Raw genomic sequence first — 17,323 nt, 5'->3', positions numbered from 1 at the left:
TATAATAAAGTAAAAATTAAGTAAATTATTAAATTTAATGATTTTGTTGATCAAAATAACGTACAGAAAAAGAACTATATATTTATTTATATCTCTTTTTTATCTGGATTATAAGTTTTTTGTTGAGATCTATTTTACATAACGAGAAATTTGTAAAAAGGGTAAATTACGAGTCTCGAAAGAAAATTATTATAATTATGATAAAACCGAAACATTTCGAAAAATTTCGAAAGTTAATCGCAGCCGAGTTAGGGTCAGAGGGGCTCAGAGGTCGTGCATTCTTGGCACGATAGCGCAATTGCCGTGCCAAGAGTTTTGAGCAAGTACATCAATTTTCTAGCCGAGCATGCGGTCGCATGCTCTTTAATCACCAACCGCGAACCAACTTACTTACAAAATCCGCGTCCGAACGGTTCGTTTGATCCCAAGCTTAAACGTAGGATTATCGCCAAAATCAGAATTAGAATTTGTGAAATTGGCGGAAAATGAAGGGGTTATACTTGGAGATTTTCTTCTATATATAGATTTACAGATATAAGAAACCTGAGATAGAAGAGAGAATCAAGTGTGTTCTCTGTGTAAATAAAATATAAGACATCGGTGAAAATAGAATTCGGGAAAGCTTTCAGGGAAATGAGACACGACATATTTAAAGGTTTAGACCATCATTTATTCAAGTATACATACAATATACTGCACTGCCTGTATGCGAATCTCAATAGAATATTCAGTACCGTTATTTATCCAAAACTACAGGTATTAGATATGCATAGCAATGTAGTACCTACATATATCTACGTCTCAATCTTCGCTTGTTCAAGTTGATCGATTAAGCTGCCGCTTCGTGCAAGATTCCGCGATTTCTCGCTCTAAGAATGATGAAACTGGAGAGTTTGGAGTAGCGTCAAGAGTCGCGTAATGATGATCGTCACTGTTGTTCTCACGGACAAATTGTTGTAAATGAGTGAAGGTTAAGTGAATTAGTTTTCATCGATCGATAGAAATTCTTGAAACTTTTAAACGTTGCGGACATTTGATTAATCGCGTGTCTTTTATATGATCACATTTAGACGTTGACAGCTAGCATTAACATTTACGGTATACTATTTTAAATGAGTATAAAATACATCTATTAAAAGTTTACTGTATTGATAATGGAAATTATTTGAGATATTTTAATTTAACATTAAAGATCAATATCGATAAATTAATGAAGAGGATACAATTTTTTTATTCTTTTCTCGTGCAAACTCTTCGATTGCAAAATTCGAACAATAAAAGGAGGACGAGTGATAAGTTGGCATTGACAAAAATTGCACATTATAACGATCGCCAGAAAGGCCGGTGATAAGCCGCCGATAAACAACGATAAACGACAGTAAATGCTGCACTTGTTGAACTTATTTTATCGACCACAATATAGATAACGAATAATCTAATTTTTAAATCGCTTCCGCTTCTCAAGCACAGATTTATTTTGATTATTTTGATTAACTTATTGCTTCGAATATATTCCAACTTACAAGAAGATTGAGAAGCGAGTCTCTTCATAGCGTGAAATTCACGAAGGATTAAAACAAGATAGGAGGAAAGGATCAAGCGAAAGATGCTGGGGATCTATTTTTAAACCGCGCGACGAGCTTCCATATGCGTAGTCGTGTCTTCGTGTATCGCGACGAATCATAATGCGTGTATCACGATGAATAACAAGTCAGTTGAGTCTTTTCAGCCGAATATCGAGCCAAGTTTACTTGTTAGAGTAGCTTACAGATATTATATCAACACTTCTTATCCAGATTAATTTGTAGAATGCACGTTACACCATTCTAAATGTTGCCAAATGTAATTCTGACATTTCTGACTTTAATTTTGGCTTTACAATATATAAGAAGATTGTTGTTTCTCTTTAGGCAGCATATAGACATTATATGTGGAAACCGTTATTTTATTAATAACACATCCTTTAAATGGATATTTAGAGTCGATCTTTTTTTAGTGAAAAAATTGAATAAGCTTCGTTACAGCTTTAAATTTGTTCCAAAGTATCTTGGAAATATCTTGGTAACCAAATCTCGCATTTAAATTTTGTTTAAGTTGTAAATTGAAATTGTGCCAAGATTAAGCTTGCTCTATTTGCGTCTTTGAAGCTTCGTGGGCGAAAAACTTTTTATTTATATCTTACAACTTAAAAAATTCTATTATTAGGACTGTTGACTCGGTAGAAACGAGATATTTCGTGTATAAAACGCGAAAAATATCGTACAGGCGCGTACGACCTCTTGCCGATCGGCGGTCAGCAGGCCGATTTGCAACACAAAGCCGTATTGTGGATTACGGCGTGTGACCGTTCGAAGTTTCGTGTCGCATCGAAGGACGCAATTCTGTGAAACGAACGGTCCGCCTAGCCTTATCTTTTCCCATTAACCGCGATGCCTCGCATGAATATTGCATAAGGTGCATCCGAAGTGCGCATTCCGTCGACGTCGCTTATCGCGCGGCGCATTTCGGCCCCCGGAGGAACGTCTCGCGAGCAATTGCGCATTACGCAACCGACCGACCCGACCGTCCATTGCGAAACTGTCGTTGTTGCGAGGAAACGAGGTGGTGCGCCTCCTCGCTCGAACGAGGCCTGTTGAGAGAAACAAGAGTCTTGCGAGATGTTCTCAGCATCAGCCCGCCGAGGAGGAGGAGCAAGCCTCTCTTCCTCTCGTTTGTTCTCCGCTGTTCATTCCACCTACACGCGCGTTCCCATCCTTCCTGCTGGCTCATATCCTTTGATGCGGGTCGCCCGCAGACTCGATAGAATTTCCCTTCACCGAGAGAGGCTTCTCCTCGATATCACCGTTCGTTACGTGCTCAATTACGGCTCTCATTCTGCGCTCGGCCACTTGATGGAAAAAAGACAGTAATCATCATCACGAAATTAGGACTTATCTATTTCTATGAATAAGAATCGCATCCGTTCCATGTGTGAATCCCGTGTGACTCTCTGCTTTCAACGTCCAGCTAGAATTTTCCAAGCTCGGCGTTTATTTCTGTAATTATTTACCGTAAGATATTTTTATTAAACATAGGTACTTGAAACAAGATAAACTTTCCCACTTGCTCGCTGAGAAAAACATCAGTTTCGTCGAGAAATCATTAACTATGAGGAAGCTCCATTCTCGTACACCTTGTATGCGGCTGTCCCGATCGTGATTTCACGCCGGTGGCATCAATCCTCGATCGGGCGAAAGTCTCGACGCGGGAAGATCGGAAGGAATCCCCCCGTTCGAATTCTCTTTAATCGCGTTCACCACCGACGCAGACAAATCGCCGCGTCGCGTCGTCGGAATGCAATTATCCACGCCGATAATCCCGCCGAAGCTTCCATGGAACGGTATGCGCGAGCGACAGCGAGCGGGTCCGCTGCGCTCGTAGTGAAAACGCAGTGTATTATCGATAATGACACGCATAATGGTTATAGCACGCGGTTGTACTGGCGTTGCTCGGGGAGTCGGCGGACATGGAAGAGCCGGCTAAGAATGAACGCTCCACCGATCACGCGTGATGATCGGGACCGCGGACTCGAACATCGTGGACGTCGCGATGACTCGATATGCGAATGTCTACGCGAGTAATGGGCGAAAGTCCAGTTCGCTAGATACAACATGACTGAAGATAAAGCTTCGTAATCTAGTTAATCGCTCGGTAATATTTCCTACAATTTCGCAAATGGTCGTATTTCATTTATTCCCAGAACAGATTCGCAAAATCACAACTGGAATTCGTGTAATTGATTTATTTATTTGCTCGGAGCGCTGAAAATTTACATCGAAATATCAATTATCATCATTTGCCTTTAGCAAACTCGTACGTAAAGAACAGGGAAAACACGAGATCGAAGCAAAATAGGAGAATCTCACAACGAAATATACAGATTAATATATATATATATATTTTATTACAGAAGATCGATTTTTATTATCTTTTTTATTTGGACATATGATTATCTAAATATAGATTATGCGTGAGATTAAAATAGCGCGGTTGCGTTGAAATTGTAGCAATCTCAACTTTATGGCGAATCGTCGAAGCAACGGTTTACTAAGAGCGTCATTCGTGCCATTTGCCTGACCGTTCCAGCCGTTCGCATCGAAACATTCGCCGCGTTCGCCATATACGTAATCGCCGCTATGAAAATCGCGATACAGTTTGCGTTCTCCTAATTTCTCGCCTTATAATTAATTTGAAACACCTTGTGAAATCGTGAGTAAACGGAAAGTAGAAACTTCCTGAAAAGAAGCGCTATTTAATTAGTTCCATAGGGAAGCGAGATCGATCGATAATACAATTATTTTTATCCGCAATTATTAATCATTGCTATACCTTCATTAAGAGCCAGATTATAATATAATTAAGTCTTTTAAATTTCGTTTTTGCCACATTTAGAGGTTCAACGTATCTCAGAAAACATTTCCTGCACGATTTTTAAAAGCCTGTAGCTTCAAATATATTATTTCTAAAGCAAAATGTCGTTTGCTAGATTAACCGCGTGAACTGCTAAACTATCGGTCTTACGGTAACTTTCGATGGAATTAATCAGTTAGCAGTTATAATTGTGAATTAAAATTTTATGATTACGAGGTACCATGTGGAGCGGAAACTTTGCAAATGTCGTATTTCACGGAACCGACGATATTAATTGCGAATTCGCGTTCTTCCTAATTATAATTGACAATGGGCAGACATTCCGGATGTTTTAATTACGAAAAATAAAATTTTATCGACCGTAACCAAGATGCCGAATTAACTGGCCTCAATTAAAATATAAACCGATAAAAGAAAACGGAGAGGACCATATTTCTGCCAATTTCTTATTATTATATTATTTGAAGAAAAATGATAAATTTGTGAAAATATTTAACTTCTCTTTAGAAATATAATGTTTACTTTACACAAATCTGAAACGCGAAAGAAAATCTTATTTCTTTTTATAATTTATACTTTTTGATGTAATATGAAATGTCATACTGTGCATAATTATGAAAAAGTAAGGCGAGAAAAAAAAGATAACTGTTATTGCGCTTCTTAATCCATTTATTATTCTTTCTTCGTGCAACTTTCGTTTCCATGTAAAACTATGCGCATCAATTAGAAGATTTTTACTGCGCGAAATATCGAAACGGTCCATATCGCGTGAATTTTTAATAAATAATTCACGAACGCGATTAACGGTTCCGACTTCGGCGATGAGCGGCCGAGCGACGGAGATTCGGCCGGCATATCACCTCCGCCGCCGCGCTCGGCTCCTCGTCCGTCGGAAACGACGACCTTGCTTGTGACTCAAGAGTTCGCAGGCAACACCGGCATTTCCTTCTCCCCTCGTGCCGAACGAGAATATGCTGGAAGTAAATGAGAAAGCCGGTCACGGCGCGCTGGCCATGGAGTACGAACACTCTCTAATGAGTCTCGCTCGCTCGGTCGTTCGCTCGTTTTGCCTTCCCCGCGATTCGATTCGTTACCGTTCCCACCTGCGCGACACACGTGCGTGTCGAGGCTCCGCATACTTCCGCAGCCAAGACTGCAAGTCGTATTCGCGGAGGCGTTCGTCTGCGGCTCGTAAAAACTATTCTGCATTCTTAAAGAGGAGAGGTTTATTCTTCCGGTTTTCCTGTACATTTAATCTCCAATTTTATTTCAGTATAAAGTGCAAAAGGTCGCTTTTCGTTATTTGCGAATCAAATTTTTACAAGATTCTTTGACAATTTTTTGCAAAAAAGTAACCAATTCTCCGCTGAATTATGTTGAAAATATTGTGATGTTGGCTTTTGCGTCACTGCTTTTATTTTCAACTCAGCAAGCTGATATTCATAATTGTTAACTGTCAATGAGCAGGACTGAGATTACCTGAGATTGACGTCATTTAAATGTAGGTTGTACACATTTTTCTTTTACTTATTCTGGATAATTATATATAGAGCGATCTCGCTGTCGCGTACGCAACGAGGAAACGTAGATGGGAGTGACAATCTTGAAATACTGAGATTATTACTCGCGCGAGATAGTCGTTAATTAATATCTAATCGACTGACGGCGAATCGGTGAGAGAAGCGGGAAAAGAGCGCGTGAAATCGTCATTTATTATTTAATAAATATACTTGTGACATGGTAAATTTCTCCGCGGCGAATATGTGCATGTGCGCGCGTGACAAGTTCTCTTTACTATCGCTTGACCGGCGTCATACCTTCCCTTCTCTTTCCTTCCTAATTACCGAGATCGTGAATCGACACACGATGAAATTGTCATTATATTAATCGATACGATATATTAATCATTTCGCTATTTGTCTCTCTTTTTATTTGAATCTTTTTTTTTTTATTTCTTACTTGCGGCATCTTTTTAATCGTCGATATTTTTTTCATTTGATTTTATTTGGGGATTATTGAGCGCATTGTTAGTGCGGAAACAATACCGCATTGTAATTTAAATCATTTGGTATTGTCGCGGTACTTTCAAGTAAATACAAACTTAACAATTGACCTGCTGCGCGATATATCAGAACTTAAAATGCCCGGAATGCTCGTTTAATCGTTTTCAGCAATGTATGGAAAACATTTCTTATACTTCTGCATTCACATGTCATAATTACGCATACATATCCGTGTGGCTTGCATTGCGTGCGATATATCTAGGTTTCTGTTAATTGTTATTAGACGGAAGCAGAATGCGCGGTATGCGCTTCGCGAGGCACATTTCGGTACATCTGCCGTTGAAAAAAAAAGAAGAAAAGAAAATGCTCGAGAATGCCCTATCTCTCGCTCGCGATCTTTAGAAATAAGGAGAAAGTCCCGCGAGACACGCGCCGTGAGAAAGAAATCGATCGATACATTGTGCGTTTGTTCGTACGTTCGTTCGCCTGAGAAATTCTCATTCATTGTGCGTTGTCGTGACCTTGACTATCACTTCCTCTCGACATTTATTCCCGACGTCACGACACGGGGCTGTGAATAATCGCCGCGCGTTTCTCGTTTGCCGGGATTAAGAGTCTGCACGCGGGTCGCGCTGAGCGAGCGATGCAGTTGACCTTTGCCGCAGTTGCCGCAGCTAATAAAATCCACTTTGATAGACATTTTTCCTGCTTCTGCATAGCACGCGCGTTCCGTGTCAACTTTTAATTAATTACATTTTTTTTTGCGGATTTATATTAAATTAATTTATACGCTAATGGTCATCGAGTATCAAATGTTGGGGATCCTGAATAGTTCAATTCTTGAAAGTCTCATGAAATAAACGTCGTTTGGTTGGTTTTTTTACAAAACTTTTATTTTAATAATTTTTGAAATAATTTTAAGTTATAGTTGGCACACGGTAATGTAAAATAAATATCAAGGTAAAATAAATGTAAAATGTAAAATAAATACGTGATAATGTAAAATAAATACGAATCCAAGTAATATCTTTCAAACGCAATCTCTATATTATATGTCGCTTATCGTGGAATAATGTTTAGTAGTCACGACTAGGCCACCGCATAAAAGTTTAGTCATGTATTACTACATTTTGCAGACTTGCATTCTCATGAAATCCAATTTTCCGTAATCATAGAGGATGTTAGCAGTCACGAAGACTCGTGTAAACGTTAAATGAAGACATATGGCGAGGGAAAGATCTAGAGCCGTTAGGGAGGATTTTGTAAAATTTAAAGCCCTCTCCTCCTTCATCGCCGCAACTTACGTAACACGAAGTCTATAACACTGTAAATAGGTATCACTTAAGTTGTATATTTCTGACTAAAATTGGCGATAAGGTATACGATAAAAAATTATAGCCGTCGTGCCGTTATGGCTCGTGTGCTAATCCGTAGAATGCATTTGCATGTGAGTGCAGTTAACCTTTAGCGAGCGGTCGCGGCATGTGGATTTCCACCTGAAAAAGTTTGGGCCTAGAAAGTCCCTCGCACGTCCGGTTTCTCCGCTTATATCGTTTTTAATCGATTTTCGCCACTTCGCGGATTCATAAATATTTATATTTTCACGAATTTCTCAAATCTCGGTGCCGCACTAACAATTTTCGCAAAATGTTACGTCAGTTATAACGCGTAATTAATTGAATCTCATGAAAATATTTTTATGTTGCTTTTGTTCTGGAGAAATTATTTTGCAGTTGCCTTTCGGAGATTAAAAGCGAATGTTTCTCTTTAGAAAAGTAAATCGTATTGTGGTATGTATCATAATTAATTAAGCAATATCTACATTTCTTATAACATTTAACGCCTCTTACGTCATATAATTGAATTAAAATTAATATTAGTAAAAGTGATTTAATGAAAAAGCAAAGTCGTGTTACTGTGTGTTACTGATTGTACGTTTATTACAAAGTGAAAAAGACCACACAGTTTTTATTCTTTTCTATATTTATTTAAATAAAATTTTATTAGATCGCATATATTATAAAGTTGCAAATATTTAGTCTAATGTTGGTTAATATAGAAACGAAAGTTCAAGTACGTATTCTCCTCCGAGTTTCCATCCTCGTTTCTGCATCCCCTATTTAGCGCTTTTCATCTCTTGGGCGCATTTATAATTAGACGGTTGACTGCGATGATTGACGGTGATTGCGAACATACGAGGCAGAGACCTTTGCAAAGAGGGCTTTCGAGCTTACAAAATCCAGCAGTGCGCTTGCTAATTGGTTCGTTGCTCTTAATTGCACCATAGCTTCCCGGAACGATACTTGATAGATGAAGTGTGTTTGCTCTTCTCTCCGTTCTCATGAAACGAGCCCTTCAGTGACTGAATCATCTGAAAACCAATAACTTTATTCAACAAAACTTTCTTTCTCTCTGTAGAGTCTGTAGAGATAACGAAAGTTAACGATTTGAAACTGTTACAGCTTTCTAATTTTAAGAAAATAATTATTATGAAATATTTGCATTTAGTCAGTCTGATAATACATCAGCATTTTATTTGTTATTGTTTGAGATAAAAATAGCCAATGTTACCTTGGAACTCCGAAACGTCAGGGTCGACGAAAATGGTACGTGAAAAAAATAGTTCTCTTGCTTCTACTTACAAGAGAACTGAAGCTGATTGTTCCAGGTTTCTAAATTGACATATCTCTCAGTCACTATCTCAATATCTCGTTTTCAAGTAACGGCGAGTAGCTTTCGTTTTATTTAATTTTCCTCTTGTGTACACCGATCGTCCTTATACGCAGCCTCCTCCGCGTGTGGGTGAAAAGGCGCGAAACGTGTCTCGCATTACGCATGCGGCGCTCCAAGGAGGCATTAATCACTCACTCGCTACAATGTAATTACCGTGCGTGCTTTCTCTCCGCGGTCGTATAAACACAATGGCGCGTAGTGCGTAGAAAACACGCAAGGCCGATGCTTTCCAGACAATGGGAATTATTCAAATGAATCGGCGCAGGTGACCAGCAGCATCGTCCGATCCTCCTATCGGTTGATTCATTAGCTATCTATATATTGCATCCGCTTCCACGTTTATCTCTTTTTTTTTCTTTTATGTATGTGTATACATCTATCAAAGAGAAAGAGGAAAATATTAAATGATACACGAGTCATCGATCATCCCGATTTTCATAGAATTTTTCTCCAATATAATTATGATTAATGAATTTCTGATAATGAGGTGTAATACGTAACGTGGAGCGTATATTTAAACTCGTAAACGTATTGGAATGATTGAACGCCGTTGTACCGCTATAAATACATTCGACATTTATTTTCATATTTGGCGAAGAAATTGGGGTACCCCGCTGATCCGCAAATGCAACGTGCCTCATTACAGATTCAATCGTTTATTACACGCGCGTTCGAGCAGGATCAATTACGTGCTTGCAATTTCGCCGCAATTTGCGACGAAATAAATGAAGGGATAAATGGAAGCCCATGACTTGCGTGTCACGTATTAACGAGTATTTATTCGATGATAAAGTTATAGAGGATCTTTAACTTCGCGTGAAGAAAACCGGTGAAGCGTTTCGATTGCAACTGATTTATATTTTGAGTATTTTTATTTATTCGCTGACATCGCCACAGCATTACGATTATGTAAATGTTAAATATTCTCTCATTACGATCATTAATTCTCCGGTGTTTTAATTTAAAATAAAAAGTAATCTGATCGATGTTTAATATAAAATATTGAAAACTCGCAAAACATGTGCATGACTCTTGTGAACAATTTTGCTATATAAGGTAAGATTGATCGCAAATCGATCAACGAAACTTCCAAACGAAAGGTACATTGGAATATCCTATATATACTTTACACGGAGAAAAACTCGTGAAACGTGTTCTGCAAAAAAAAAAAAAAACGTTGTGAAAGGTTTTCAGGAAACGGCGAAAACGAGCGTGACGCGCGACGTGAACGGACGTATGACACGTTCGATTTTTCGTTCGAGCGGAGTTTTGAGCGAAAATAAAAATCGTCGGCGTTTTTAAACGGCGCTTTCTTTCACGTTCTCTCTCTCTTTTGTCGCGAGGCAGCAACGCGATTCGCAGTCGTTCTGTTTACGACGGTCTCTCGGATTCCGTCTCTCGTATTCGTCACAGTTTGGCCGCGACCCAACTGGTGAGCCGGCCAAGGAATCCTGGCCAGATTCCCCTCGGATATTATTCTCGACTTTTTAACCCCCGAAATTTCCATCGCGCGCGCCGCCGACGCCGGCTGCGAGAGAGAGGCTCTCTCCCTTTTCTCTCTTTCTCGTGTTTCGCGTTTCCATTTTCATCACCTTTCCCGCCTCATCTCCGGCTGACTTCTTTTTCGAGCCGAGACGAAATTCGAGATGAACGGTAAAACGCACGCGAGCGCTGGAATGTAAAAGAGCGCATTACGCCTTTCAGCGCCGCGAGGATCGGCTGGAGGAGCAGGAGTTGATGTAATCCAGTGGTCCTTAACCCTGGTCGGCGTCTCGCATCTCTTGGATTCTCGGAAGACGCTTTCGCGCCGTCACGAGGAATAACGCGCGTCAAATTCTCGATTTTATCTACGCGCGAGAGCGCGCGGTGTGTGCATAAATGTGAGATCGCACTTTTGCGTTATCACTGCTCGAAAAATTTACGACTGCGTTTCTCGCGGCTCGGTGGGGGCGACTCTCTAATTAGGAATTGCTTACGATAACTAGAAAGATAATTTACTCTTTTAGTGCCTGTGTTATGTATATAGCGTGCAATATACACATACAGTACATATATATCTTATCAACGTAAAAGATTCTAGTAACAGGTTCGGTATAGATACATGTTAATGATAGTTTCCTTGATCGATGATAATATCTCCTCAGTAAATGTTTCATGTGCTTCTATTAGATAATTCTGTAGTGGACTCGATTTCTCAATTTATTGTAGCGTAATATACAGGAACTTGTGAAATCCAATTCTCCCAATAGTATTTCCACGGAGGTCGCCTTTCCTCCGCGATAATCAAAATTGCTAGCGAAGCTCTGCGGTGATTGCACTCATTAGGCAACCGCGCGGCAGCTTTCAAGGCTAATAAAAGGAATTGCGGCCCGTATGTCCATTTTCCGACATTGAACGATGCTGCAAGCAGCAGCACGGCCGGCGCTTTTACGAGCGCATCTTACGCCGGCCAGATGCCATGCCACAGTTTCATTAATAAGTTTCTCTTTCGCGAGAATAATATCGCTTCGGCGTTCTCTCGCGCGTGTTACTCGTGCCACGTGAAACCGGGACGACCGGGAATCTTCGTTTCGTTGGCGAAGCGATGAGAAACGCATCTGTCGCCGTCGTCTTTGAATACTCGAGCGGTTCACCAGTATTGTACAAGATGTGCCAAGATAGACATTTTTTACCGAATCGAAGAAAAATCGACTTTTTATATTGCATTAATGATGAGAAAATAATAAGTCTTAAAGTAACGGAATTTGAATTTATAATTTAATTAGTGACACTTGAAATTATAAAAAAGATGATATAGTTTCTCATATATTTAAAGAAGAAGATTTCGTATTATCTCATGGTTGTCGTTAAATTATTAAATGATTATGATGTATAAGTTTCGCGAGAAACGTACAAACGTTTCGCACAATCATCACGATGGATAACTTCGATGCATTAAGGTCATTCTCGGAAAATGCGGTTACAAATTATGTAGGCCTCTGTCTTAATCGCGCTTTAGTGAATCATAGAAATTTTACATCTTGTAATTAACTTGCAGGTATACAAGCACATTATGACATTGCTCACAAATAAAATATATGCAAGGCCACATGCCAAGTCCTATATACGCACAACTTTATTTTTTTGTTATCTACATCGGCCGGAAATATTTTATTCCGAATTCTAATAGATTTTACCTAGCCTGATCTTTATTTTTATATATATATTCGGCAAAAATATCCTAAATTCTATATAAGACTTTAGCGAAGGTTTTATAGAATGTCTCAAGATAACGTAATTTCGGTCGAGGAACGGCGCTCTTGCGCTTGTGACCTCGGAAAAATTTGTAACGCAAGGAATCTGTATACGGTTACGTATACACCTGTCGCATGATCTAATGTCAATAATAGCGCGACTGCATACCGTAACATGTCACTAACCCCTGTGCTCGCTTCGTTTTTCCAGGTTACCCACAAAGTGACGAGTCAGGTGATGGTGCTCAAGATGAATCAGCTGGCGGCGAACAGGCCGAATATGCTGAAGGAAGTCCAACTCATGAACAAGCTCAGCCATCCGAATATACTCAGGTAATTGAGGCGCGAGAATCGAATCCGGTTCACTTTTGCACAGGTGAAACTCCGTTTTGCGATCGAAGAAAATCGCTCGGCCGTACGTGCCGAATTCGATGAGGACGATAAAATGAATTTCTACCCGCTCTGCTTGCCCGCTTAATCCTTATATATGTTGCGAGCAAACGGGCATCGACCCTCTTTCACGCGAGCTGTTTCAATTCGAGCAAAATTTCAGAACGATAGGCGATAAGAAACATGCGCGATGTTGAGTATTTTTGATAGCAATGTTTTCTTATTTTCCAATATATCGCATACCCCGAGAATACACAACTCAAAAAATTTCGATTTTTTTGTTAAGCCCGTAAAAAGTATGATGCCTAAGGTGTCCCTTACATGTTATAATAGTGTCACAAAAGTCTATGCGAAATCTGCTGCACGAGACAGAAATGTCGTTATTTTTTTAGACCGGTTTCCTGGATGAATAGTGTCACAAGTGAATTAACAAGTGAATCACAGCCGACCTCTTCAAGAAGCAGTATAAGTTTTATTATAACAAAATGTCGTAATTGTAATTGCGTTAGTTATTTCACAATTAAAAGAAATTTAATTAAATTTGTTTTTCCTCTTTCTTGAAAATTGTATATTTTTTTAGTTGTGACAGTGTTCTTCTCATAGATTTAACGACATCAACTAATCATTAAGATGCTACATTTTATTTTGCTCTTTATAACTGATTATTTTTACATAAAAGTATTATATTAAGTAAAATTCTCTATGTTCTTCATACTTTTCCAAGAATTGCACTATTTATTATGGCCTGTTTACAGCAAAACTCTCGTGCTTGCGCCTCACGTTTGTTTCGTGTCTTGTCGCGAATCAATTTAAGACCTTCTTTCCGGCATCGTGCCAAAATTCTGGCACAAGATTCTCGTATCAAGTGACTCCACGGTGTTAGCGAAGCACGTGGCGACCGTGTACTTGGAGTAGTCCGTCGTAATCGACACCAATCCAAATTGTAGAATGGTGTTATCGTTTGATTTATCGCCGGGCGATTATATCGTTGGAATTCCTCTCGCTTGGAAGATCGCTGAAATGGGTAAAAAATTAGAAAAAACGGTATTACGCTTTAACTACACTCGTTACGAATTACGACATAATACGTCGCCTAGCGGTAACGGCGTTTAGCTCGGCACGTTGTACCCGTTGCGAAAATTCTTGCTAGGTGCATAGCAGAGAGCAGAATCCAAAGTGCATAATGCATTACGCGTGTTATAACATTTTTCATCCTATAACTAGAAATTAGGTGTGTAGTCATTTAAATTATGTCAATAGTTGTATAATGTCATTTTATATCTCGAGAAGACATTTTATTTTTTACATTTTTAATTTTAATTGTAATCGTTTGCATATTACGAGAAACATTCAATATAATATTTTATTATTTTTGCTTCAAAAATTTAATTTGCTAAAAAAATATTTTCAATTATTTACATATTAAATATTAATTATTTAATACTTTGAAAATTATTGTTATCTCGATACTTTTGTTAATTAATTTCCAACTTCGACATGCGTTCGAATAATTTTACTTTTTGCCAGATCTGGAATTGATACACTGCATCTCTGCGAGCATCCATCACAAAGTCCACTGCGCGAGATAAAAGCGAAGCGAATTCATAGTTTGGGATATGAAAAGTTCGCAATGTAGAGACGGCTTTTCGGTTTTCCATTTTTGTTTTCGGAAATCCAATGCCTCCCGGTTATGACATAACCGTTGCTAGCGCGACGACGCGTTTGACGGAACGCGCCACGACGACAACGCATTCCGACGTTATAAACGGCTTGGCCCAGATTCGGATACGGTGTTTACCCGCCGCGGACCTAGCGGATCTTATTTCTGGCATTTCCCTCGGCGAGGCCGCCGCGAAAACTCCGCGGGTCCTCTCAGGATCGTCCGCTTCGCGGCAACCCGGCTGATTCAGCCGTAAAAATAGTTATCATCTTCACTTGCGGCATTTGCCGCGGGTGTATCATGACACCCGCGCGCTCGTCACGTTGCGTCGTAACCGGAGTTGCTATAGCGCGATAACGTCTATACGGGATACCTTGCATTAATTTCAGGAAGTGTTGACATTGCGCAAGGTGTTCTAAAAAGAGGCATCGGTATTTTTAAACAGCGCCTGACAGCAATAACACGACATAAACATCCGCTTTGTGTGTTCGATTTACTTCAATTAAATTTCTCTTAAATTTCAATAATTAAATAGTTATATTAAAATATTAAAAATTATCTGAAATGTAAAGCGTTCTGTTACACAAATGCTTCAATTGTTCGGCTAATTTGAAGTCTTTTTCGTGATTCGTTAAAAGTACAGTTGGTTATCTTTTAAATATATATTCAAGTTAATGAAGTACTTTGGCATTGCCATGTCGTTTATCAACGATTATTGCCACATTCAACATATCAGTAACTGATATTTATTTTCAAGAAAACAGTAGCGTTTATTTGACAGATTGTTGTTGTGCAATATAGTAATTATATTTTAATAATATATTATTGACACAATATTTTTTATGACATCACTGCTGTGGTGCATAATCAGATACCGCAATACTTTCGAGGAATCGACCGTAAACATCGGTGTTGTAACGTCAGGCGTATCGAGTATTCGACGTAGTATTGTTACAGCAGCATCTCAAGCATCATAATGCTTGGAACGACTTTGTGGGTTAGACAATCGGTGCGCCATCGCTCTCACGACTGAACGAAAACAATCGGACAATGTCCGAAAATATCCCGCGTCTTCAAGAACTCCGCATGATTCTTGTCTCCCCTCGAATGTGCTCCCGATCGATTCGCGGATACTCGTTACACGCGCGAGAACGCTCTTTTACATAATATTTGGCCTGCGGAAAATGAATTCGTCTAGACGGGTGAAAGAGAAAACGTCGCTCTGGCGCTCGACTAGTAGATAATGACGCGGCATAGTCAGACACTCGTATCGACCACCGTGCACTTGGCATCGGACTTTCGATTTAAGTGCATCGTGCGCGGTTGTATTATGATTTGAATCGAAATCAACAGAGGAATGAATTATACACATATCGCTGTAAAATAAGACAAGATACTCAGTCAGTCTGAAATAAAACGAATATATGCAGAGCGGAAGCAGAATGGCCGGAAAAGTAAAGGGTTGAAAGAGAGCGGCAATTTTATAAGATTAGCTATACAATTATCTTGCCAATAAATCATTTTTGTTTTATTCGCTTATATATTGATGTGTACCTTCGTTCGCCTTATCATATCGACTTTCACTCTCACCAGATGTATAATCTTTGAAAATATTTTTTCCTCTCGTTGGAACATTATGCCAAACGTCTATTTAGTGCTCAGAATTCTTCGACGTACGTGACACGACGTAATTAATGTTTCTACTGTGTATCAATCGCGCGAACGACAAGCCTCGGAAGGCGAGCGACAATTTCTCCTCTTATCTGATCGGCAAAAAAAAATGAATCTGGAGCATCGTGCATGCATATATCGCGCCCGCATTTTACCCGAGATAAAAATTCTCCGCCGGAAATTTCTCTTTCACTCGCGCGTTTTGTTCGTCCTCTTCCTTTTTTTTTGTCCTGTCGCTTGTGGGAGAAACGCCTCGTCGACATGCTCGACGAGAAACGCCTCGAAATCGGGACGACACGAGGCACACAACTCGCGATTTTCTTCTCCTCAGCTCTACCATTTGTGCCAAGATTTTACCCTCGCGATAACGCAAAGTGCACTCACCGATTAACTTGCGGGAGAAATGCAAGCAAAGTACTTTACAGGATATATAATCAAGTTGTTTTATCGCAATCTCTGGTATCTTTTTTGAAATAAATTCTCATTTGTGGTTTCGCTATTTACTGAAATAACAAACAAATCGTAAAAACTTATATAATATTGTCGTCTCTCGTACTGTGATTTAGAAGTTAATTATGATTTATAATACAAATCATACATTGAAATTTATTATTTTATTTTACTTATCGATATATCGATGCATCGATATACATGGTAAAATTAATGGAAATGTTTACTCGTTACATGTATATAATTAAAAACTAAAACATTTATGATGTGATATTTGGCAATATTTGTCATTGAATAGTATATTGATTATTTAGCAATATTAAGTACCTTGCTCAAAGGCATTTTCTGATAAATGAGGCCGTGATGTTCTTTGAAACAAGGCAATGTTTAATTCTCTTTAAGATTTAATCCGGCATATGTACTGGCTATAAAGATAACGTCGATGATATCGCGACGATTAAATTACAGTACACAGACACATATTAAAGATATCTAGATTCTTTAATCACCTTTAAAATATATATAATATACACTTTTATTATTCAATAAATGAGCGGTAAATAAACAGTATTCGACAATGTTACCCATAATTTTTTTTTTCCATTTTAGCACAATTTATGTCCCCTTTTTTATTTATTAAATTATTATTTATCGTGTAAAATTACATTTTCAATAATTTAGATTGTTTTCCTCCAGAGTATAAATCGTGTATACGCGTATTTTTTATCTATTTATATTTATTTTATCTTTTTATATATATATCTTTGCACATT

At 38.8% G+C, this 17,323-nt stretch overlaps 1 protein-coding gene across 1 annotated transcript in view; it reads left to right on the top strand.

The window, feature by feature from the left end:
- The window catches only part of LOC112462253, a 32,158-nt gene that overhangs the window by 9,815 nt on the left and 5,020 nt on the right, over nt 1-17,323 (top strand). Inside the window, exon 3 of the mRNA XM_025027926.1 lies at nt 12,591-12,712. Within this exon, the coding sequence (XP_024883694.1) occupies nt 12,591-12,712 (122 nt within the window). The remainder of the gene's footprint in view (nt 1-12,590; nt 12,713-17,323) is intronic.

The sequence above is a fragment of the Temnothorax curvispinosus genome, unplaced genomic scaffold, assembly GCF_003070985.1.
Source record: "Temnothorax curvispinosus isolate PA1 unplaced genomic scaffold, ASM307098v1 QBEX01012135.1, whole genome shotgun sequence".
Classification (NCBI taxonomy): Eukaryota; Metazoa; Arthropoda; class Insecta; order Hymenoptera; family Formicidae; genus Temnothorax; species Temnothorax curvispinosus.
This window is presented reverse-complemented; position numbering and strand designations above follow the sequence as displayed.